Below are 24,507 nucleotides of genomic sequence, written 5' to 3' on the forward strand. Positions count from 1 at the left end.
TTTAAAAACATTAGTGTACATAGCGGATGGTAATTACGGGAAACCGCCAATGCAGCTACCAGGTCATCAACCGAAAGAGAGGGGGAATTGTGGCAGCCATTGTATCATCCCTGTAGTAGAAAGAGTGATCCATGTCTTCACGAAAAGAGATATAATAATGGGAAATGGCTTTTTTAAGAATAGGAGGGTACAACAAAAGTGAATCTACTGGATTTCCCAATCCCTGACTGAAAAATGCCTGACCACTGTACTATATAATGCTTGGCCTGAAGAAAAGACAGGGGGTGACCGGCTAAGGTGGGGTACTTTACCACAGCATCTATGAATGATAGTATTTGTTGTGTGTCCCTATTAACCAAACAGCCGACACTAGTAATCCCCCCAGCCCGCCATAATGTGATGCGCAGCTAGACCATCTTGCAATTCAGGATTTTCCAGGAATGGAAGGAATAGAGATTTAGGAAAATTTAAACCAGCAGTATGCCGAATTATATGCCATAATTTCCTGGTATTCCACAATAAGGGGTTGTCTTTTAGAGTACTAGGCAACTCCTGGTCGTGGAGATTTAGGATGGCAAGCAAACGCCAATCAACCAAAAAACCTCTTTCAATGGAGGAATTAGCATTAGTATCGCTGTCATGAATCCAATCAGATAGATATCCAAAAATGGCTGCCCAACTGTACCTTCGTATGTCTGGGAAACCTATCCCACTATTTGCCTTGGTCTGCTGCAGTCGTATTAAGCTAATTTTTGGTCTCTTTCCATGCCAAATGAACCTCCTAAACATTGCATTAAGACTTTGCAAATCTTTGACTGAAAGAAACAGGGGAAGAGCTTGAATAATAAGTCTTGGAAAGGATGCCATTTTGATTAGGTTGGACAGTCCTAAATAAGACAAGGGAATATCCCTCCAACTCATCTGAGATCACCTTCATAATATAAGTGTAACTTAAAGAATAAAGATTACCCAGGCAGCGAGGTACACGGCCCTCAAGATATGTGAAATGGCCTCTGGTCCACTTCAGTGGGGAATCATCTATTACTAAGGACTGTGCAGGACGCGTGCCTAAACAAAGTGCTAACGATTTCTCGATGTTTACAGAGAACCCTGATACCATCTCAAATTGCCTCAGTATCTGAAAAATAGGGTCCAAAGAAACAGACGGGTCATCCAAATATAGCAAAACATTGTCAGCGCTGTTAATTTAATCTCTCTATAGCCAATTGATATACCTTTAAATTCTGTACACTTTTCCAACAACGAAATAGCGGATCTATTGCGAAGTTAAATAAAAGAGGTGAGAGGGGTCAGCCCTGCAGAGTTCCTCTAAACATCTCCAAAGGAGCACCACGATGACCATTAAAGTAGTGAATGGGGATGTATATAGATATCGTACAATATTGGTAAATGCAAAACCAAACTCTCGTGATCAGAGTACAGCAAAAAGGTGCAGCCATAGGACGGTGTCAAACGCCCTTGTTGTGTCAAGGCTTAAAAACATAATCTTAGTATTGGCCACTTCCGAGGAGGCCGCCGCCTGTATTCCCTCCTCACAGAATGGCGAACCCACACAAATGCTAATTGATACGAGGTAAGCAATTCCGGAAGTATCACCTGCAAACGATCTGCCATGATCTTAGCAAAGGAATTTGGCATCGGTATTTAAGAGACTTTTGAGCCTATACGAGTCTAAGAGAGCAGGATCCCTCTGGGGTTTAGGGAGCAAAATAGTGGTTGTATGTGTGAAATGAGAACCCTTATTTAGTAGGTCGTTAAACAAATCGACCAAAGCTGGTGCCACTTGCTGCTGTAGAAGTTTATAATATTCATTAGATAAGCCATCTGGCCCAGGGGACTTGCCCAGATGTAACTTCGATATAGCAGACAGCACCTCATCTATGGTCACGTCCCCACTAAGCAACTCCCTCTGGCTGGGGGTTAGTACAGGTAATGAGGGCTCAGAAAGCATACGCTCATAATAAATAAGTAACTAATAAGTCTCATTTTTTTTTTTTAACTATCTCCTCAGTAGAGGTCACAATCATGTTTGAGGAAGGATCCCTAAGCGTAGCAATATACGTCCTTTTACGACAAGGTCTCGACATATTAGTCAGTAAGCGACCAGATTTATTCCCCCATCAAAAGAACTTATGTTTAGTAAAAAGAACATCTTTTTTCGCTTGAGACAATAGATGGTTATCAATATAACCCTGCAGAGCAGAAGACAGTGTCTTGGAAAGAGACTCATAAGTAGCCCTAGCCTCCCTGCCTAGAAACATATTCAGTTATATGCCCCCTCAAGTCTGCCTTTGACGCTCCCCAAAACACTGCAGGTGTATCTCAGGCATCCAAATTATCATCCAGATAATTCAATCATTGATTAACAAGGAAAGTCTTAAAATTGTCAGATTTATACAGGTAAGCACCTAAGATCTGGGCCACTAGTTACGTGTCCCAACGTAAAGGATAGGGGCACTGGGGCGTGATCAGACACTAGGATCGCGTGAATCCCTGTATCCTGAACAAAATATACTACCTTATCTATTTGGGATCATCAATTATGCACTGCTCAGTGAAACGTGAACAGTTTGCCAGTTGGGTTAAGAAGTCTCCAAACATCAGTGAGCTGGAGGGTTGTTGAGATTTTGAAATTGCTGCCATGCCGATTGTGATCTAGACAATGGGACTGGCTGCCTGTCAAGAGAGAAGTTCACCACTGAATTAAAGTCTCCAGCCAATATTATTGAGAAAGTGAGGCGTTGAGCCAGTCATTGTGATATTTGTCCGATAAATTCATGAGGAGCAACATTGGGAGCATATACAGTCAGGTGCATAAGTAGTGGGACATTGACAATTACATCCAAATCAGGTGAACGGTGTAGGAATTACAATGGTTTCTATATGTGCCTTCCACTTTTTAAGGGGCCAAAAGTAATGGGACAAACTAAACAATCCTAAAATCTAACTTACACTTTAATACTTTGTTGCAAATCCTTTGCAGGCAATTACAGTCTGAAGTCTGGAATACATAGACATCACCAGACGCTGGGTTTCATCCCTGGTGATGCTCTGCCAGGCCTCTACTGCAAATGTCTTCAGTTCCTGCTTGTTCTTGGGGCATTTTCCCTTCAGTTTTGTCTTCATCAAGTGAAATGCATGCTCAAAATCGGATTCAGGTCAGGGGATTGACTTGGCCATTGCATAACATTCCACTTTTTAGCCTTAAAAAAAAACTCTTTGGTTGCTTTGCAGTATGCTTCGGGTCATTGTCCATCTGCACTGTGAAGCACTGTCCAATGAGTTCTGAAGCATTTGACTGAATATAAGCATATAATATTGCCCGAAACACTTCAGAATTCATTCTGCTGCTTTTGTCAGCAGTCACATCATCAATAAATACAAGGGAACCAGTTCCATTGGCCATACATGCCCACGCCATGACACTACCACCACCATGCTTCACTGATGAGGTGGTATATTTTGGATCATGAGCAGTTCCTTTAATTCTCCATACTCTTCTCTTCCCATCACTCTGGTACAAGTTGATCTTTGTCTCATCTGTCCATAGGATGTTGTTCCAGAACTGTAATGGCTTTTTAGTTGTTGTTTGGAAAACGCTAATCTGTTCTTCCTGTTTTTGTGGCTCACCAATGGTTTACATCTTGTGGTGAACCCTCTATATTTCACTCTTGTGAAGTCTTCTTCTCTTGATTGTTGACTTTGACACATATACACCTACCTCCTGGAGAGTGTTCTTGATTTGGCCAACTGTTGTGAAGGGGTTTTTCTTCACCAGGGAAATAATTCTTCTGTCATCCACCACAGTTGTTTTCCGTGGTCTTCTGGGTCTTTTGGTGTTGCTGAGCTCTCCGGTGCGTTCTTTCTTTTTAAGAATGTTCCAAACAGTTGATTTGGCCACACCTAATGTTTTTGTTATCTCTCTGATGGGTTTGTTCTGATTTTTCAGCCTAATGATGGCTTGCATCACTGATAGCGACAGCTCTTTGGATCTCATATTGAGAGTCGACAGCAACTGATTCCAAATGCAAATGTCACACCTAGAATCAACTCCAGACCTTTTACCTGCTTAATAGATAATGAAATAACGAGGGAATAGCCCACACCTGTGCATGAAATAGCTTTTGAGTTGATAGTCCCATTACTTTTGGCCCCTTAAAAAGTGGGAGGCACATATAGAAACCGTTGTAATTCCTACACCGTTCACCTGATTTGGATGCAATTACCCTCAAATTAAATCTGAAAGTCTGCAGTTAAAGCACATCTTGTTTGTTTCATTTCAAAGCCATTGTGGTGGTGAATAGAGGCCAAAATATGAAAATTCTGTCAATGTCCCAATATTTATGCTACTGACTGTATATTGACCAGTGTAAGCTTTTCCCCCCCAATCTCCACCTCCAAAATAAGGTACTTGGCATCCGAGTCAGCCACAGTGTTTAAAATGGAGTAATGCAGATTTCTGTAGAAAAGAATGGCCAAGTCCCTGACTTTTCTGCAGTAGCTCGCTGTCACGTATTCTCCTATCCATGGAGGCCGTAATGTGGAACCGCCACCCTCTAACCAGTGTGTCTCTTGAAGAAAAATTATGTCTGGACTAAACTTTTTTGAAATGGTTGTCTACCCTTTTCCTCTTAATGGGAAAATTCAAACCTCCCACATTCCAAGAAATCATTTTAAAAAGTTTAGCACTTGGAACAGCCTGTACTAGCGAACTTGCACCATTAGCCATGCTTAACGAATACCTGATTTAGGGAAATAAAAAATAGGATCTGGTATCAAATAATCTAGCTGTTCTCTGTCCCAACCTGCGGAGACAGTGTCAACCCTCCCACTCCCCGACCATGGGTGCAGGATCCTGTCCGAGAAGAGCAGGGAAGATAGGGAAAAAAAAAAAAAACAAGCACATACAATGCTTCAAACTCCTATTTTAAATTTTTTCACAACCTACACACATTGGTAGCAAGCACCACCGAAAACATATGGTGCATGCTAAAAACAAATAAAAAGAACAATATAATATGGATAAAAAGAGTATAACTCCTTTTAGAAAACAATATTCAGAACTACAGGGTATTCAAGCAGTATTAAAGGTTTGTCATTCGTCACAAAGGAACTTAATAAACAGTTTGTGAACTATACGTTGTAACATACCAAAGGCCACAAGGTCCCACCCAGACCCATGCAGAATTAGGCCCTGTGAGCGTCACATATGCACGAGGAGGGTAGGAGGAGCGACCCAGAAACTTTTCATGGATCTGTGCTTAGGACAGGGGAGAGCCTACCTCCCCTAAGCTGCATCAACCGGCCGGGCACGCTGGCCTCATGGCAGCAGAAGCGTCTGCTGCCGATCCCCGGCGTCAGACGATAAGGCCCCGGTGGACTAGCGAGGACGTGGACGCACTGGGCCCTCACTGCAGCAGCTTCCGGTGTGTCTCCGGCGTCGAAAGCAAGGACTGCCGCACACAATCCCCCATAAGCGAGGAATTGCCTTACCTGACATCTCCGTGCGTGCGGCTGCAGTCCGGGCCCTCACTGCTAGCAAGCTCTTCCGTGACCAGTCGAAATCAGAGACTTTACTGGTGTTGTGGATTGGCGGAGGTAGACTGAGTCGCAGTGCATGCCTCTTAATACAGACGCTCAACACCGCTAATTCAAAAACATAGAAATAAAATAAAACATAAAATAAAATCTTGGGACTGCCTGAGTAGTCCCTTATTGCTAAGGTGCGTCAGAATCCTGCCGTACCAAACAAACAACTGAATGCCTGTGGCCGGGGTATATGTGGAGGAGGACCAGAGGCATCCTGGGAGCTGAAAACTTATCTGTTTGGTGCCTGGATCACTCAAACCACATTATTACAAAAAGAGACTGGAGTAGAAGCCAGAGCCCCTTTGATCCTTTTCCCGCCTGTGGTAAAAAAAAAACCTTGTCGGTGGACGCCTCTTGAAAGTCAGAGCGTAGCCCTGCGAGACAACGCTGCGAACCCAGGCATCCAAAGTGGTTGTCATCCAGACGGAGAATAGCAGAAGCTGGCTTCCCACACTGGGGTCCCCCAAGGAGAGGCTCGACCCGTCAATCGGTAACCTTGTTGGCTGGTTTGGCAGCCGGGCCTCTGGTAGGCCAGGATTGCTCGATTCCGGGCTTGGAGGTCTTAGCGGAAGATTTTTGGGACCTTGAAAAAGACTGCCCCTTGGCCTTCCCTTGTGGGCGAAAGGAGGGCGCTCGTGCTCTAGGGGCTGCTGCCGAAGGTAGAGACGCTGTCTTGGAACACGCCACCGTGGCCCCCATCTTACCCAATTCTGGCCCAAATAGAACATCAACAGAATAAGGAAGGGCCTCAAGGGCCTTCTTAGAGTCCAAGTCAGCACGCCATCCAACACAGAAGAAGCTGACACCTAGGAAGTTAAGATTCTGGCGTCAAGAGCAATTCATCATCCAGATAGAAAGCAGCCTGCTTGATATGGGCCACCAGAAGTAATAGCTGGTTGCCATGGGCCCCGACTTAAGGCCCTCCTCTAGGGCATCCGCCCAAGCACCAAACGCCTTGGCCACCCATGCAGGTGCCATGGCCAGATATGCGATAGCACCTGCATGTGCATAAATTCCCTTAAGGATATTTTCCAACTTCCGGTCCGTCAGATTCTAGAGGGAAGCCGTATTTGAAATAGGATGGGTAGAACTCTTGATAATACGGGCTATGTGAATGTCAACAGGAGGAGGAGACTCCCATTTGCTACGCTCCTCGGCAGAAAGCGGGTAAAAAGACAATGCGCTGAAACCGCCTGTTAGTAGCGGTCCAAGTCTCCACTAGTATTTCCTCAAGTTGTTCAGACTTTGGAAACTTCACTGAGACCTTTCTCTGACGTTTGAAAACCAGCACCTTGGGTCTAGGAGCCAGTTCCTTGTCCTCAATAGAAAGGGCAGTCAGATCGGTCCTAACTAAGGCAACAATATCTACCTGAGGGAGAGGCTCCCCCTTAACAGACAAGGTCTCATCCTCAGAGGCACCAGAAAAATCCTCCTCCTGGTCAGAGGAGAGTTCCGAATCAGAAACCTCAACCATCTGGGAGACAGAGCTCTCACTTCTGGACGGTCTGCATCCAGAAGTTTGGTCCCTAGTCAGCATTTGTTGAAAGGAGAAGGTGCTCACTCATGGGGGTTCCAGTGAAGACAGCTGCAAATGAGAATGCATAATAGGGGAGGCTTTGACCACCAAAGTAGGAAGGACAGGTGCGGGAACTGTAAGGCGATCCACCAACTGCGACAAGTTGGCCGCCCATGTCTGTTCCTGATTGGAAGCAGTAGATGGGCCGTCTCACTGCGTATCTGAGTAACACCAGATACAGAGACCATCCTGGACCGCATACTGTGGGGAAAGACCAGCAGAACAGAGTCTACATGTACGCAGCAAAAGGAGCCTCCTTCTCCTTGAGCGTTTTGTTCTTGGCAGACATGTTACCCTGTTCCAAGAAATGTCCCACACACATAGTTATATAACAGGGGTGCGCAATAGGGAACAGTGCACTGAATGTAGGGGCCTCACAATTTAACAATGAGGGGGGCAACAGAGGGGGGGGGGGGGGGGGAGTTAACCCCTTTAACAGCTCTAGAAAGAAAGACATTAGTGTGGAAAATCAGAACAAGCACAGAGTCACATTCAGAGCAATAGAATAGGCAGATAACGCTCAATAATCCAACCCCAGTAGGCTGGAAGAAGCTAAACTGTACAACCTGCCTGAGAGGAGGTATACAGGGAGACAGAAGCCAAACCTCTCTGAAGACTAACTGCAGGAAGCACAGCTCTGAAATGGCTGCTCAGCATCTGTGCAAAGGAGGTGAGAGGAGGAGGAATAAGCCCATGGCGGGAAGCCTCCGTTAAGGATCATACCATGGGCCAGGGGAGGGGCTAAGCGTGAGAGCCTACCTCCCCCTGCTGACATAGAGCCCCAGGGTAATGGGAACCTAAAGATCCCTGCTGGCACTCACCCAATAATGCAGAAATGGGCCACTGAGCTCTGCAGACCCCCCCGCTGCCTTGTATGCCCTGGTGGTCTAGCGGGGGTGCGGGCGTCCCGGCCACCCACTTGTCAGCACCGCCAGTGGCAGCTGCGCTTGATGCGGTCCCTGCAAGCAGGGATCCGTACTTCATGTTGCCCCCCGCGTCTGTTCCTCCGTGTGCAGAGAGGATCCGCCCGAGGTCGCCGACCCACTCTCCAGCACCGCGGCCGCACTACATAGGTGCCCACTCCTACGGCACCAAACTAGACTGGCCTGCCTAGGCTGGGGTAAAGGGGAGGAGGAGCCTGGGCTGGACGTTCCTGAAGATTTTAACCGTTTGGTGCCCAGACTCCACCTGCCACCCTATTCCCCCAGCGTAGTCCCTATGTCCCCTATGGATGAAGAAACTGGAAGGAAGTGTCCAGATACCTGTAGTAAGGACAGAGAAACACATATCCTTCTCTGTGCTATCTTGAATTTGTGAGTATTGTCATAACTATAGACTATAAAAATTTTTAGGGCTAACAGTGGCGATTTCTATCGTATGCGATATTACAAAACGTAACATTATATGGAAAAAAAAATTAAACCAGGAATTTACACCCAAAAGAAGGCTAAAAAATAAGTCACAAGTACTTTTAACACACCTGTAAAAGGAAAGTACACAATCAAGTGCATACCTACCCTTTTAAGCTTGACAATTGCCCCATAGCTTTTCAAAGGTTCAAGAACTTTGGCTTCAAGTCTTTCAACCTGATAAACGAAAGAGATGCAGAAAATGAAATGACAATTTGCTAGCACATATATAACAAGGCAAAAACAAGAGATATGGTAAGAACTTACCTTTGTTATCTATGTTTCTAGGAAGTTCATAGGGTCCACAGGGTTGACCTTGGGGTATAGCTGGATCTGGATCCACGGGCACCACACAGTTAAAGCTTTTGCAGCTGCTCCCAGGATGCACTTGGCTCCCTCCTCCTCTATACCCCGCCCCCGAGCCACATGCACCTCAGTTGGTAAGCAGCCAAGGCCGGAGGAGGAGACTAAACAGAGAGAAGGAAGACTGGAACACACAAGAAACCATACTCTCAGAAATGGGAGACGGAAAACCGGTGACCAGCCACACAACCCATATGAAGCCAGGTGCGTCAGGGCGGGCGCCCTGTGGACCCTATGGACTTCATAGAAACAGAGATAACAAAGGTAAGTTCTTACCATATCTCTTGTTTTCTACTTCAGGGTCCATAGGGGATCCACAGGGTTGACCTTGGGGATGTCCCAAAGCAGCTCAACTAAGGGCGGGGACGCTCCTGTGCAGAAAGGAGAACCCGGCGCCCGAAGGATGCATCCTGAGAGCGAAAGGTGTCAAACGCATAGAACCTCAAAAATGTCTGAATGGAAGACCAGGTGGCCGCCTTACATAGCTGAACAGCAGAGGTGCCACGTCTAGTAGCCCAAGAGGGACCCACAGAACGAGTGGAATGAGCCTTAGAGGCTGGCACAGGTAAACCCTCCTGTGCATAAGGCTCACAAATAACAGAACAAAGCCAACGGGCTAACGTTTGTTTGTTGGCAGGCCAACCCCTCCTGTGAAAACCAAAGAGGACAAACAATGAATCAGACTTCCTAACAGAAGCAGTCCGGTCCACATAGATTCTGAGTGCATGGACTACATCCACGGAGCCTCACCAGCTGAGAGATCAGGTGACTGAAAAGCTGGCACAACAAATTCCTGATTGATGTGGAACTTCGAAACCACTTCAGGCAAAAACTCAGGACGAGTGCGAAGCACCACTCTGTCCTGGTGAAAAATCAGAAAAAGGGGACGACAGGAAAGCGTCCCCAATTCTGACACCCTCCTGGCAGAAGCAATTGCCAGGAGAAAAACGGTCTTAAACGTTAACCACTTGAGTTCCACCGACTCAAGAGGCTCAAAAGGAGGACCCTGCAGGACCGAAGAACCACTGCCAAGTCCCAAGGAGCCACAGGAGGCACAAAGGGAGGCTGGATTCGGAGAACACCTTGGAAAAAAGTGTGAACATCTGGCAGTGTAGCGATCAGACGCTGGAACCACACGGACTGCGCGGACACATGCACCTTCAGGGAGGCAAGGCGTGAGCCTAGGTCCAAACCTGATTGAAGAAATTCCAAGATCCTAGAAACTCAGAACACCTGAGGATCATAGTTTCTGGACTCACACCACTGAAAGTAAGTGCGCCACACCCTGTGGTAAATCCGTGCGGAAGCAGGCTTGCGTGCCCTGTGCATGGTACTAATAACCGAAGCAGAGAAGCCCCGAGACCTTAAGACTCGTGTCCCAAGAGCCACGCCGTCAAAGACAGCCGACCCAGATCCGGGTAAAGGCAGGGCCCTTGAGACAATAGGTCCTGACTCTGAGGAAGATGGTACGGAGTGTCGATGGAGAGGCTCCTCAGATCGGAGTACCAAGGACATCTGGGCCACGCTGGAGCTAACAGCATGAGCGCGCCACCGTCCTGCTTGAATTTCCACAGGAACCGAGGTAGCAGGGATATCGGAGAAAACAGATATGCCAGGTGAAACATCCATTTCACCGACAGGGCGTGTACCAGACGGGCAACTTGTGATTGTGACGGGAGGCCATCAAGCCCAGCTCCGGCAGTCCCCATTTGTCTACGAGTAGCTGAAACACCTCTGGGTGAAGCGATCATTCCCCGGGATGCACGTCGTGACGGCTGAGGAAGTCCGCCTCCCAATTGAGGACTCCGGGGATGAAGACCGCCGAGATTGCTGGAATGTGGCACTCCGCCCAAGCAAGGATGCGAGACACATCCGCAATCGTAGCCCGACTGCGAGTTCCTCCCTGGTGGTTGATGTACGCCACCGTGGTGGCATTGTCGGGCTGAACTTGAACTACCCTACCTTGAAGAGTGGTGCCGAATGACTGCAAGGCCCTGTACACCGCCCGCAGTTCCAGGATATTGATGGACAGCAGAAGACGCACTTCTCCCCAACGTCCCTGAAGTGACAACGAACCTGTCACTGCCCCCCAACCCCGGAGACTGGCATCTGTTGTGAGCAGGACCCAGTCCGGTATCCAAAAGGGGCGCCCCTTGACCAGATGGGCTGTCTGAAGCCACCAAGCCAAAGACTGCCGAACCTCCGGAAACAACACCAGCATCTGAGAGCGGATCCGGTAAGGTAACCTGTTCCGTTCTGATAGAATCAGCCCCTGCAGGGGCCGTGAATGGAACTGGGCAAATTCCACCATGTCGAATGCAGACACCATGGACCCCAGAACTCTCATTGCTGAATGGACCGACAGTCGGCAACTGCTCAGGTAACTGTGTATCCGTAGCTGTAGGGAGGAGACCTTCTCCGGAGTCAGGAAGATCCTTTGCTGACGAGAATCTAGCAGGGTCCCCTAATGAACCATCCGCTGTGATGGAATCAGGAGAGGACATTCTCCAATTTATCAACCACCCGTGCGCTTGCAGACAAGCGATCGTCAGGTGGAGATGTTGAAGCAGTACCTCCGGAGAGCTCGCCAGCAAAAGGAGGTCGTCTAGATACGGCAGCAGCCATACATTCTGGCTCCGAAGATGGGCGGCTATGATCGCCATCACTTTGGTGAATACCCTTGGTGCCATGGAAAGGCCAAAAGGGTAGCGCCCGACACTGGTAGTGATGTTGTAGGATAGCGAACCTCAGATAGATACCGCTGGTGCAAAGGTGCTATCGGAACATTGAGGTAGGCGTCCTGGATATCCAGGGAGACCATGTAATCCCCAGGTTCCATCGCCAGAATGATGGAACATAACGTTTCCATCCTGAATTTGGGAACTCTGAGGAATTTGTTCAAAGACTTCAAATTGAGGATAGGGCGATGAAAACCATTGGGTTTCTGCACCAGAAACAGAGTAGAGTAGTACCCAGTCCCTCGTTGTGATTGAGGAACGGGAACAATGACCCCTGCTTTCAGCAAGGACTCTATAGCTTCCTGAATCTGCAAAGCCTTGGTTTTGTCCTGAGAAGGACTTGTGCAGAAAAACTGGTGAGGCGGTCTGTGCCGAAAAGACAGGGCATACCCCTGGGAGACCACTTCTCGAACTCAGGCATCTGTGGTGGTATTGTGCCAGCACTGGGCAAATTGAAGAAGTCGGCCACCCACTCTGGAGTCCCCCAGAGGGAGGCCTGTCCCATCAGGAAGAAGGTCTATCTTCCTGCTTGGAAGAAGGGCACCTGGCACTCCAGGCCTGCTTCTTGGGCTTAGAGGCGGTCTTGGTCGCCGACTGCCTCGGTAAGGACTGACCTTTGGCCTTGCCCTGAACCCGAAAAAAACGAAAAGTGGAGCTCCGCACCTTAGCAGGTGCTGAAGCCAAAGGGAGGAAGGCCGATTTAGATTTAGCCAGAGTATCCACTATTTTGTTCAAGTCTGGACCAAATAGCAACTACCCATTAAAAGTTAAGGTCCTTTTTAGAGTCTGCGTCAGCTCTCCAGGACCGCAGCCACAAGGACCGACGTGCAGACACAGCTGCAGCCAAAATCCTAGATGTCAGCAGGCAGGCATCTAAAAATGCTTCATAATATAGGAAGCCGCATCTCTCATCTGTCCTACTATCACCCTCTGGATATCCAGAGCATCGTCTGGAAAGGTATCCTCTAAAGCGTTGGCCCAGCTCTCAACGGCTTTAGCCACCCAAGAGATGGCCATGGACGGACGGGCCACTGCCCCAGAGAGAGAACAGACAGACGTTAAGCAAGTCTCCACTTTCCTGTCCGGGAGATAGACGACAATGGCAACGTAGCGCTTTTAATTAAGCGGGTGACACGGGAATCCACCGCCGGTGGAGTTTCCCATTTCCTGCAATGAGCCTCAGGAAAAGGATAGTTGGATGTCAACCGCTTCTGTGGTTGGAATCTCTTATTGGGTGACTGCCAGGCCCCCGCCATATGATCCGTCAATTGGTCAGACAGGGGAAAAACATTTGAAGATACCTTAGCCTTTTTAAAATTAGGATTCTTCGACCTAGGAGCCGGCGCATCCTCCTCTATGTGAAGGATGGTCCGCACCGCCCTAACCAATGCCGGCACATTAATGGAGGACTTAGTCTCCACCTCCTGGGCCATGGCATCCGAGTCAGTGTCCTCATGTACTTCGCCGTCATCTGAAAACACGTCCGTGTCCGTTAACTGCGCAGCCAGTGAAGCCGTAACGGGGCGCTTGGACGCCTTTGGGGGCATGTCACCATGTAACATCGACTGAAAAGCCAAAGACGAAGCCACCAGACTCTGAACAGAGATGGAGAGTACATCCACCCAGGGTGGAGGAACCGCCTGAGGATACCCCTGAAAGGGGACTATGGACTGCTGCGTCACTGGGGGAGACTGAACATACCCAGGCAACCCGTATAAGGACCCACAGTCTGAGACCCGGGGGGAGACTGCAATAACTGCGGAATACCCGTGGAATGGGGGATGGTATGCTGGGGCAACGCCCTAATAGGGACTGCAGTCGGGACCGCTAAACGGTCCGAGATTGACGCCAGCACCTGCGAAAACATCACCCGAGGATCCTGCGCCATAGGTGGTCTAGAAGGGCCAGGCACCAGCTGGCACCGCCCGCACAGACCATCCTGTGATAAATCCTCTTTATCAACCCCTGCAGAACAGCGTCTGCAGGAAAACAACACTGGAGCCACGGAGAGCTCAATCTCCTCATCAGACATGACACAGTAAATTTGCAATAAATATTTATCACTGAGAAGAGGTGAGGCGTATAACACCTGTGCACTCACAAGTATGCAACACAAACAGCCCACAAAATGGTACTGAGTAGCACACCACTGTATGTGACTGACCTCACAAATACTTAGATTTATATAAGTGAGGTACACAGAAGGAACGCCCCTCCCCCACACACCTGCGGGCCATAGGAGAAGGAAAGGGATAGTTATGATGACAGTCAGCTAGAAAAATTAGCACAGACAGCAGCACTAGCAAAAGTCACATACCATGCAGGAAGATATACACACTGCACCTTTTGCTACAATCAACCTCCCAGATTCAGTGTCTGGAAGGGCTATAGCGCTGCGAACACCGTCCTTTTGCAGGGGAGTGGTACGCAGGGGGACCGGTCCAAGCACCGCCTGTGAGATCTGCGTTTGCCACTGAGAAGATGGTCGTCGGACAGCTCTGAGGAGGAGTGGCCGTAGGAGGAGCAGCTCAGCGAAGCCAGCACGAATGAGAGAAGGCGCGCTGAGCTGAGGGGAGGAGCCGCTAAACCAGGGAAGACTGCCTCCCCTGGCTAGTAATTAACCCCAGGGATGCTGGTTCCCTTCCAGCACTTATTCCCTGGTGGTCCAGCGGACACGCGGGGTGTTCCTGAAGAGGGGGAGCCCGCCGCCGCTACTAGCGCCGCCGGTCTGTCCCCAGAGACCGGCGGTGAGACAGCATTCTTTCCCCCGCGCGCAGCGCGATGCGATGCACGCGGCTAACCTGGCCCCGTAGAATCCGGCAGCAGTCAATGGGAGCTCCCGGAGATCTGCTAGCACTGAATCCGGGATCCCGTTGCGATCCCCAGATCAGTACTGGCATCGCAGCACCAGCGGGGTTGGTGGAGCGGCAGCGTGGACGTCCAGATGGACAGTCTGATGCTGCCGCTCTGAAGAAGCAAAAATAAATAAAAGTCTTCTTTTAAAAAATAAAAATAAACTTAGGGGCTGCTTATGCAGCCCTACTGCGCCAGGGTGATCCGACTCCGGCCGGGCACCAAACTAAAACTGAGGTGCCTGTGGCTCGGGGGCGGGGTATAGAGGAGGATGGACCCAAGTGTATCCTGGGAGCAGCAGCAAAAGCTTTAACTGTGTGGTGCCTGTGGATCCAGATCCAGCTATACCCCAAGGTCAACCCTGTGGACCCCCTATGGACCCTGAAGTAGAAAATAATTTCTCGGATTATGCGTGAATAAATATAAGATTTTATAAAGTATTTAGACTAATATTAAGAAACACTGGTTAAAGTGTCACAGGATAGGACAACCTAAAGGACACAGACACAGTATCTGAAGCTTCAAATACCTCTGCCTGACGGTAATCCTGTAGTTTGGCAAGTTCATCAGCAAAATTCTTCAATCCATGCTTCAAGTTTGGAGTCTCAGTGTCCGCATAAGCGTTGACCTCGGTCACTAGAAGATCGGCTTTGTCCCTTAGTCTGGCGGTCTTACGTATATACCCAGCGTAGATTTGGCACAGCTCTCCAAAGTGTTTTTCCACATTACCAACAGTTTCTTGAAGCTGTCGCGTCTGATTGTCCCTACAATGAGAAATATAGTTAACTGGCATAAGGTAGTGGGTCCCAAACTTTTTTGGAATCACAGTGCCCTAGAATATCAGCATTTCCTCCACGACACGCCTGGGACAAAGTTTCTTACTGAGAAATTCAGCAAAAATTAAAATGAAGTAAATGTGCTTATATATTACCCATAGAGTCAGTTTTATGGTGGTTGACAGGGCTGCGCTTCTATTTGTCCACATATTTTTCTATGGGCAGCCATTAACACTGGTTTTGCCTATCACACTGACTAAAAATCATTTTATTTGGTAGTGTACCACCAACCTCAGGCTGTGGGTGGGGTATAGGGGGAAGGACCGGAGCATCCGGGGATTGAAAAGCTTTGCTACTGGTGTCCGGTCCTCCAAGTCCCACCTACACACCATTGCCTCCCTGTGGAGCACTATGAACCCTGAAGAAAACAAGAGATATGGTAAGAACTTACTTTTGTTATCTCTGTTTCTACGAAGTCCATAGGGTCCACAGGGTTGACCTTGAGGTAAAGCTAGATCTGGATCCACGCAGTTAACGCTTTTGCTGCTCCCAGGATGCACTTGGGTCCATCCTCCTCTATACCCCACCCCCGAGCCACAGGCACCTCAGTTGGTAAGCAGCCAAGGCAGGAGGAGGAGACTAAACAGAGAGAAGGAAGACTGGAACACACAAGAAACCATACTCACAGAAATGGGAGACGGAAAACCGATGACCAGCCACACAGCCCATATGAAGCCAGGTGCGTCAGGGCGGGCGCCCTGTGGACCCTATGGACTTCGTAGAAGCAGAGATAACAAAGGTAAGTTCTTACCATATCTCTTGTTTTCTACTTCAGGGTCCATAGGGGGTCCACAGGGTTGACCTTGGGGATGTCCCAAAGCAGTTCAACTAAGGGCGGGGACGCTCCTGTGCAGAAAGGCGAATCTGGCGCCCGAAGGATGCATTCTGAGAGGCAAAGGTGTCAAACGCATAGAACCTCAAAAATGTCTGAATGGAAGACCAGGTGGCCGCCTTACATAGCTGACAGAAAAGGCGCCACGTCTAGCAGCCCAAGAAGGACCCACAGACCGAGTGGAATGAGCCTTAACGGAGGCTGGAACAGGTAAACCCTCCTGTGCATAAGCCTCACAAATAACAGAACAAAGCCAACGGGCTAACGTTTGTTTGTTGGCAGGCCAACCCCTCCTGTGAAAACCAAAGAGGACAAACAATGAATCAGACTTCCTCACAAAATCAGTCCGGTCCACATAAATTCTGAGAACACGGACTACATCTAAGGAAGCCTCACCAGCTGAAAGACCAGGTGACTGAAAAGCTGGCAACAAATTCCTGATTGATGTGGAACTTCGAAATCAGTTTAGGCAAAAACTCAGGACGAGTGCGAAGCACCGCTCTGTCCTGGTGAAAAATCAGAAAAGGGGGACGACAGGAAAGCGCCCCCAATTCTGACACCCTCCTGGCAGAAGCAATTGCCAGGAGAAAAACGGTCTTAAACGTTAACCACTTGAGTTCCACCGACTCAAGAGGCTCAAAAGGAGGACCCTGCAGGACCGAAGAACCACTGCCAAGTCCCAAGGAGCCACGAAGGGAGGCTGAATTCGGAGAACACCTTGGAAAAAAGTGTTAACATCCGGCAGTGTAGCGATCCTTCGTTGGAACCACACAGACAGCATGGACACATGAACCTTCAGGAAGCAAGACGTAAGCCTAGGTCCAAACCTGATTGAAGAAATTCCAAGATCCTAGAAACTCGGAACACCTGAGGATCATAGTTTATGGACTCACACCACTGAAAGTAAGTGCGCCACACCCTGTGGTAAATCAGTGCGGAAGCAGGCTTGCGCGCCCTGAGCATGGTACTAATAACCGAACCAGAGAAGCCCCGAGACCTTAAGACGGGTGTCTCAAGAGCCACGCCGTCAAAGACAGACAGGTCCTGATGCTGAGGAAGAAGGTACGGAGCGTCGATGGAGAGGCTCCTCAGATCGGAGTACCAAGGACGTCTGGGCCACGCTGGAGCCACCAGCACGAGCGTGCCGCCGTCCTGCTTGAATTTCCACAGGACCTGAGGCAGCAGGGATATCGGAGGAAACAGGAACGCCAGTTGAAACGTAAATTTCTCCCTGGAGACTGGCATCTGTTGTGAGCAGGACCCAGTCCGGGATCCAAAAGGGGCGCCCCTCGACCAGATGGTCGAACCTCCGGGGACAACACCAGCATCTGAGAGCAGATCCGGTGAGGTAACCTGTTCCATTCTGACAGAACCAGCCCCTGCAGGGGCCGTGAATGGAACTGGGCAAATTCCACCATGTCGAATGCCGACACCATGGACCCCAGAACTCTCACTGCCGAATGGACCGACAGTCGGCAACTGCTCAGGTAACTGTGTATCCGCAGCTGTAGGGAGGAGACCTTCTCCGAAGTCAGGAAGATCCTCTGCTGACGAGAATCTAGCAAGGCTCCCAAATGAACCATCCGCTGTGATGGAATCAGGAGAGGACATTCTCCAATTTATCAACCACTCGTGTGCTTGTAGACAAGCGATCGTCAAGTGGAGATGTTGAAGCAGTACCTCCGGAGAGCTCACCAGCAAAAGGAGGTCGTCTAGATATGGCAGCAGCCGTACATTCTGGTTCCGAAGATGGGCGGCCATGATCGCCATCACTTTGGTGAATACCCTTGGTGCCGTGGAGAGGCCAAAGGGTAGCGCCCGACACTGGTAGTGATGTTGTAGGATAGCGAACCTCAGATAGATACCGCTGGTGCAAAGGTGCTATCGGAACATGGAGGTAGGCGTCCTGGATATCCAGGGAGACCATGTAATCCCCAGGTTCCATCGCCAGAATGATGGAACATAACATTTCCATCCTGAATTTGGGAACTCTGAGGAATTTGTTCAAAGACTTCAAATTGAGGATAGGGCGATGAAAACCATTGGGTTTCTGCACCAGAAACAGAGTAGAGTAGTACCCCGTCCCTCGTTGTGATTGAGGAACGGGAACAATGACCCCTGCTTTCAGCAAGGACTCTATAGCTTCCTGAATCTGCAAAGCCTTGGTTTTGTCCTGAGAAGGACTCGTGCAGAATAACTGGTGGGGCGGTCTGTGCCGAAAAGACAGGGCATACCCCTGGGATACCACTTCTCAAACCCAGGCATCCGTGGTGGTACTGTGTCAGCACTGGGCAAATTGAAGTCGGCCTCCCACTCTGGGGTCCCCCAGAGGGTGGCCCGTCCCATCAGGCAGAAGGTTTATCTTCCTGCTTGGAAGAAGGGTACCTAGCACTCCAGGCCTGCTTCTTGGGCTTAGAGGCGGCCTTGGTCGCCGACTGCCTCGGGAAGGACTGACCTTTGGCCTTGCCCTGAACCCGAAAAAAATGAAAAGCGGAGCACCGCACCTTAGCAGGTGCTGAAGCCAAAGGGAGGAAGGCCGATTTAGATTTAGCCAGAGTATCCACTATTTTGTCCAAGTCTGGACCAAATAGCAACTACCCATTAAAAGTTAAGGCCTCCAGGGCCTTTTTAGAGTCTGCATCTGCTCTCCAGGACCTCAGCCACAAGGACTGATGAGCAGACACAGCTGCAGCCGAAACCCTAGAGGTCAGCAGGCTGGCATCTAACGACGCTTCCCCAATATAGGAAGCCGCATCTCATCTGTCCTATTAACACTCTCTGGATATCCGGAGCATCATCTGGAAAAGTATCCTCTAAAGCGTTGGTCCAGCTCTCTACGGCTTTAGCCACCCAAGAGATGGCCATGGACGGACGGGCCACTGCCCCTGAGAGAGTAGATAGACTTTAAACAAGTCTCCACTTTCCTGTCCATGGGATCCTTCAGAGAGGAAATAGACGGTAATGGCAATGTAGTGCTTTTAATTAAGCGGGTGACATGGAAATCCACCGCAGGTGGGGTTTCCCATTTCCTGCAATGAGCCTCAGAAAAAAGATTATTGGATGCCAACCGTTTTTGTGGTTGGAATCTCTTACTGGGTGACTGCCAGGCCCCCGCCATATGATCCGTCAATTGGTCAGACAGGGGAAAAACATTTGAAGTTACCTTAGCCTTTTTAAAATTAGGATACTTCGACCTAGGAGCCGATGCATCATCCTCTATGTGAAGGACGGCCCGTACCGCCCTAACCAATGCCGGCACATTATGGTGGACTTAGTCTCCACCTCCTGGGCCATGGCATCCGAGTCAGTGTCCTCATGTACTTCTCCGTCATCTGTTGTCCGTTAACTGCGCAGCCAGTGAAGCCGTAACGGGGCGCTTGGACGCCTTCGGGGGCATGTCACTTTGTAACCGACTGAAAAGCCGAAGACGAGGCCGCCAGGCTCTGAACAGAGCTGGAGAGTACATCCACCAAGGGTGGAGGAATCGCCTGAGGATACCCCTGAAAGGGCACCACGGACTGCTGCGTCACTGGGGGAGACTGAACATACCCAGGCAACCCCGTATAAGGACCCACAGTCTGAGACCCGGGGGGAGACTGCAATAACTGCGGAATACCCTGGGAATGGGGGATGGTATGCTGGGGCAACGCCCTAATAGGGACTGCAGGCGGGACACCTAAACGGTCCGCAATTGACGCTAGCACCTGTGAAAGCATCGCCCAAGGAGGATCCTGCGATGTAGGGGGTTTAGAGGGGCCAGGCACTACCCTGGCACCGCCCGCACAGACCATCCTGTGATAAATCCTCCCCAACAATACTCACTGCACCTTTCGCTACAATCAACCTCCCAGATTCAGTGTCTGGGAGGGTTATACTCCCAGACACTGTACACTGTCCTTTAGCAGGGGAGAGGTACGCAGGGGGACCGGTCCATGCACCGCCTAGGAGATATGCGTTGCTGCCAGAGAAGATGGCCGCCGGAGAGCTTAGAGGAGGCGTGGCCACAGGAGGAACAGCTCAGCAACGCCAGCACACATGATAGAAGGCGCGCTGAGCTGAGGCGAGGAGCCGCAAAACAGGGAAAGGTGCACTCCACTGGCCAGTAATGAACCCCGGGGACGCTGGTTCCCGCTCCAGCCTTTACTCCCTGGTGGTCTAGCAGACACGTGGGGTATGCCTGCCTGATAGCGGCAGCGGGCTCCCCCTAACTAGCGCCGCCGGTCTGTCCCCAGAGACCGGCGGCTAAAGACTGCATTTTCTCCGCGGGCAACGCAATGCGCTGCCAGCGGCTTACCTGACCCCGGCGAATCCGGCAGCAGTCTGTGGGAGGTCCCGGAGCCCTGCTAGTACTGACTCCGGGGTCCCGCTGCGATCCCCAGATCAGTACTGGCGTCATAGCGCCAGTGGGGTTGTTGGAGCGGCAGCATGGACGTCCAGATGGACAGTCTGATGCTGCCGCTCTGAAGAGTAAGAATAAATAAACAGCTTCTTTTACAAAAATAAAAATAAGCTTAGGGGCTGCTTATGCAGCCCCACTGCGCCAGGGTGACCCAACTCCAGCCGTGCACCAACTAAAACTGAGGTGCCTGTGGCTCTGGGGCGGGGTATAGAGTCAAGTGTATCCTGGGAGCATCAGCAAAAGCTTTAACTGCATGGTGCCCGTGGATCCAGATCCAGCTATACCCCAAGGTCAACCTTGTGGACCCCCTATGAACCCTGAAGTAGAAACAACAATATTGCCAGGGAAAAAAAAAAAAAAAAAAAAATTCATGAAAACATTTATTTTCAGCTTTTTAAAAAGCGTTGTCCCTAAGCATGTATTTAGTCTGCCTAAGTGGCAAATACAGGACCATCTGACGAATTACACAGCAAACATGTAGAGGTGAACACAGGTAACAAATCTCTCAAGCTAATGCTGGGCATACACTGCCAGATAAAATGCCTGACAAAACATTTTATCTGGCAGCCTGTCACCCTGCAGATATCACTGGCATACACTGCGAGATATCTCAGTGCATTGGCCCAGATATCAACGCTTCGCCTCCAGGGAGGAGACATTTCCCCATTCCTTCCATGGGAAGGAACAGGGGAAATACAATGTCTGTCGGCCACGCATACACTGCCCGATGTGGCCGACATTTAACATACAAAATATTGCACAAGTTCTCAAATTCGGGCCTCAGGACCCCAAACAGTGCATGTTTTCCAGGTCTCCTCACAGAATCACAAGTGAAATTATTATCTCCACCTGTGGATCTTTCAAAATGTGTCAGTGAGTAATGACTACACATGTGCTCTTGCTGGGTGACCTACAAAACATGAACTGTGTGGGGTCCTGAGGACAGAGCTTGAGTACCACTGAAATATTGCATCGGACGGGCATGCTGGACAATACGGCATGCCCGACCGATCGATATTTTACCCTCGGTCGCCCGCACACGGTGTGCAATTATCAGGGGGGATCCGCTGATATCAGGCAGATCGCCCCGATAATTGTATAGTGTATGCCCGGCATAAGTGAGGTGGAGCCAGGATGATAACCAATTGAATTTAAAGCCGTACTCAAAGTGACTCATCTTTGGTCCGTTTTTGTCAGACTACTGCGGTCTGAAATTCTACAAAGCATTTAATAAAGACCAGTGTATGTGTTTCTAATGTGAGGTTTTCAATTTTCATGCTTTAAAATAATGAAAAAAAAAATAAAAAGCATAAACACATCACGTTCTCACATATCAAAATCCCAACTAAACGCTTAAAAATCTCAACTATATGTTTTTTGAAGGTAAAAACCAGCCATGTAAACAATCAGATACAAATCAATTATTCAAATACATAATACATCTTATAAGCATGATGGGACAAAGTTAATATATGCTAAGTTGTAGAAACATGCCCTAAGGTGCCTTAACAAAAAAAAAAAAAAAAAAAAAAAAGGGAAAAGTAGCCCATTAAGCCACCTGACAAGTGTCTGAATGTAGTGAGATACACTGTAAAGATCAGTGATCCTCATTTTTCTAGCCACCCACGCAGCGTTCACCAGGTGAAGACAAAGCTACGCAGGAGGCATGAATGGCCAATCACACCGGGGTCGTTTGAATGCAAGATCAACATCCTCGCTTTCGCCACTTTTGTCGGAGAATGCCGGTTCTAGCCACTAAACACTCAGGTTAGGTCGCAAAAACCGGCATTGTTATAGTTGGACTAAACTGCGAGATTAATTTAATAGCTCCGTGACCAACTTCCTGGTACTATTCACCCCTCTCTGAATTGAATTGCCCTTTTTGTTCGCAGACCCATAGAGGAGTGTATTAAAACACAGGACTGAGCGGCCCTTGCCAATGTGTCCTCATTCACCTTAAGTTTTTGCTCCATGTGGCGCAACTTCAATGAACTGCCACGGGTAGCGATTCATGCTATTTCGTAGCCATACGAACTCAGTCCCATGTACCAAGAACACCATTAGTATTTTTTTTGTAGTCTCACAGTCACTTTACATGTACCAAGAACACTATTAATATTTTTCTTGCAAAAGTGTTGGTATAAAGTTGCAGATTAAGCATAATGATCTGTGCTATGGGTCACTTGTAAACGAACACTGTCTTACCCATTTACTCAGACTAGCGACAGAGTGGCACACAGACGTACATGAAATGCCAGTGCTCAATGTACCCTTGCATTGTAATTTTGTCACTTTAGTGATGTGATTAAGATGCATATTTTAAGAAAAATTCTCTGTCAAAACACTTTGCAGACCTAAGCCCATGACGCATCAAATATGGCTAATTGGTTTCATTTAAACAAAGGTGCATGTGGACACGTCAGTAATTACAGATATGTCCTTATACACCTAGCATTTTTGCACTGTATGGCATGACTTATGCTGGGTACACACTTGCTGCTGTGTACCAGGACAGTACGACAGCCAGACATATCATACCAAGGGTAAACATTGAGCGATGTAACAAACGACGGAACAATCCCACGTCCTCCATTACCTGCACAACGCCGCATGCGATGATATCGGCCGGTTGACATTGTAGTACAGCTGACCGAACGATATCACATGCGGCCGCAGGAACGCACAGATAGTCCGTACACACTTTGCGATCTGCGCGATCTATCATTCCAATCCGACGATAGATCGTTCAGTGGATCGCATAGTGTGTACCCAGCTTTAGGCAACACGCCATGGTTAGCGAGAGTTTCGTACCTTTGCACCATTTTGGCATCGCTATGAGCGTTATGAGTCACTGACAGACTTGTAATGTATGTGGACTTAGTACATGCACTTTTCTCTCAATTGCGGCAGTATAAATTTGCATGCAGCTGCGTGGCAGAATGCATGGCGCGGTTCAGTCATATCAGTCCCCCGGTTGCCATTTTCTGAACTGCTATAACATGCAAATCCAAATGGGGCTATCTGGTGTGATAAGAGGACAGGCAAATGTGGGCACCTCTGTATAGCAACCACAAAAGTGAAAATGGCAGATAATTCTAGTACCAGGGGTCCTCCATACACACCTGGGCTGGGAAAACATGGTGTCTGTGGGAGACCTCGGGAATGGGCAAGGATCTAATACTCCCAGATGAGACCCGTCCCTTCTCCTCTACTCCGTGTGCTCGGCTGCTGCGGCCTCCTCCTCACTGCCAGCATGACACACAGAGCCTTCCCCGGGCACCCCGCTCACCTAGCTCTGCAGCTCTCCAGCAGCGTCTGATGATGATGATGATGGCTCATACTGAGGATGATGGCACCGCCGCGTCTTCCTCCTCCCACTGGCTCACAGCGCCATCACCTCCTCCTCCATCCCACCCGCGTCACTGGGGAGACCGCGTTGCCATGGCGCCTGCGTCACGCGCACACACACACGTCACGTGCTCTCACTGGCGGGAAGGCGGGAGCGTATGCATGTGAGTGAGCTGGCCATGATATTGAGTGCGGGGTTATACAGCGTGATCCGTGATGGCTCCCCGGCTGCCAGTTAAGGGTCCTGGACCTGGACTGGTTCATGATGACTCTGAGAAGCGGAACAAAATAAGCTATGCCCCATTACTCCGCAAACAGCTATTTTGTATAAATCACTGCCCCATTACCAGTCTGCAATCGGGACTGTCCCGCCCAGTTGGGAGGGTTGAAGATTACCATCCAGCACTGTCTGCCCAATAAGAAAAGGTTTAGCAAAAGCCATAATCGGTTTAACAATGTTTTTTTCAGCATGCGCGTTAATTGTATGTGCACACAAGTCAAACATTGTACTTGTGCGGCCAATGCTTCGCATCGGTGAAGACC

General features: G+C 49.2%; 1 protein-coding gene across 1 annotated transcript in view; it reads right to left on the reverse strand.

Annotated features, from left to right (window-relative positions):
• Positions 1 to 24,091, reverse strand: part of CIBAR1 (CBY1 interacting BAR domain containing 1) — a 70,609-nt gene extending 46,518 nt beyond the window's left edge. The window contains exons 1-3 of the mRNA XM_088471384.1: positions 23,906 to 24,091; positions 15,079 to 15,313; positions 8,704 to 8,772 (exon numbers count right to left, since the gene is read on the reverse strand). Of these exons, the coding sequence (XP_088327510.1) occupies positions 8,704 to 8,772; positions 15,079 to 15,313; positions 23,906 to 23,955 (354 nt within the window). The 5' untranslated portion in view covers positions 23,956 to 24,091. The remainder of the gene's footprint in view (positions 1 to 8,703; positions 8,773 to 15,078; positions 15,314 to 23,905) is intronic.
• Positions 24,092 to 24,507: the final 416 nt, after the last annotated feature.

This window comes from Taudactylus pleione, unplaced genomic scaffold (assembly GCF_031769625.1).
Source record: "Taudactylus pleione unplaced genomic scaffold, aTauple2 ptg000114l, whole genome shotgun sequence".
NCBI lineage: Eukaryota > Metazoa > Chordata > Amphibia > Anura > Myobatrachidae > Taudactylus > Taudactylus pleione.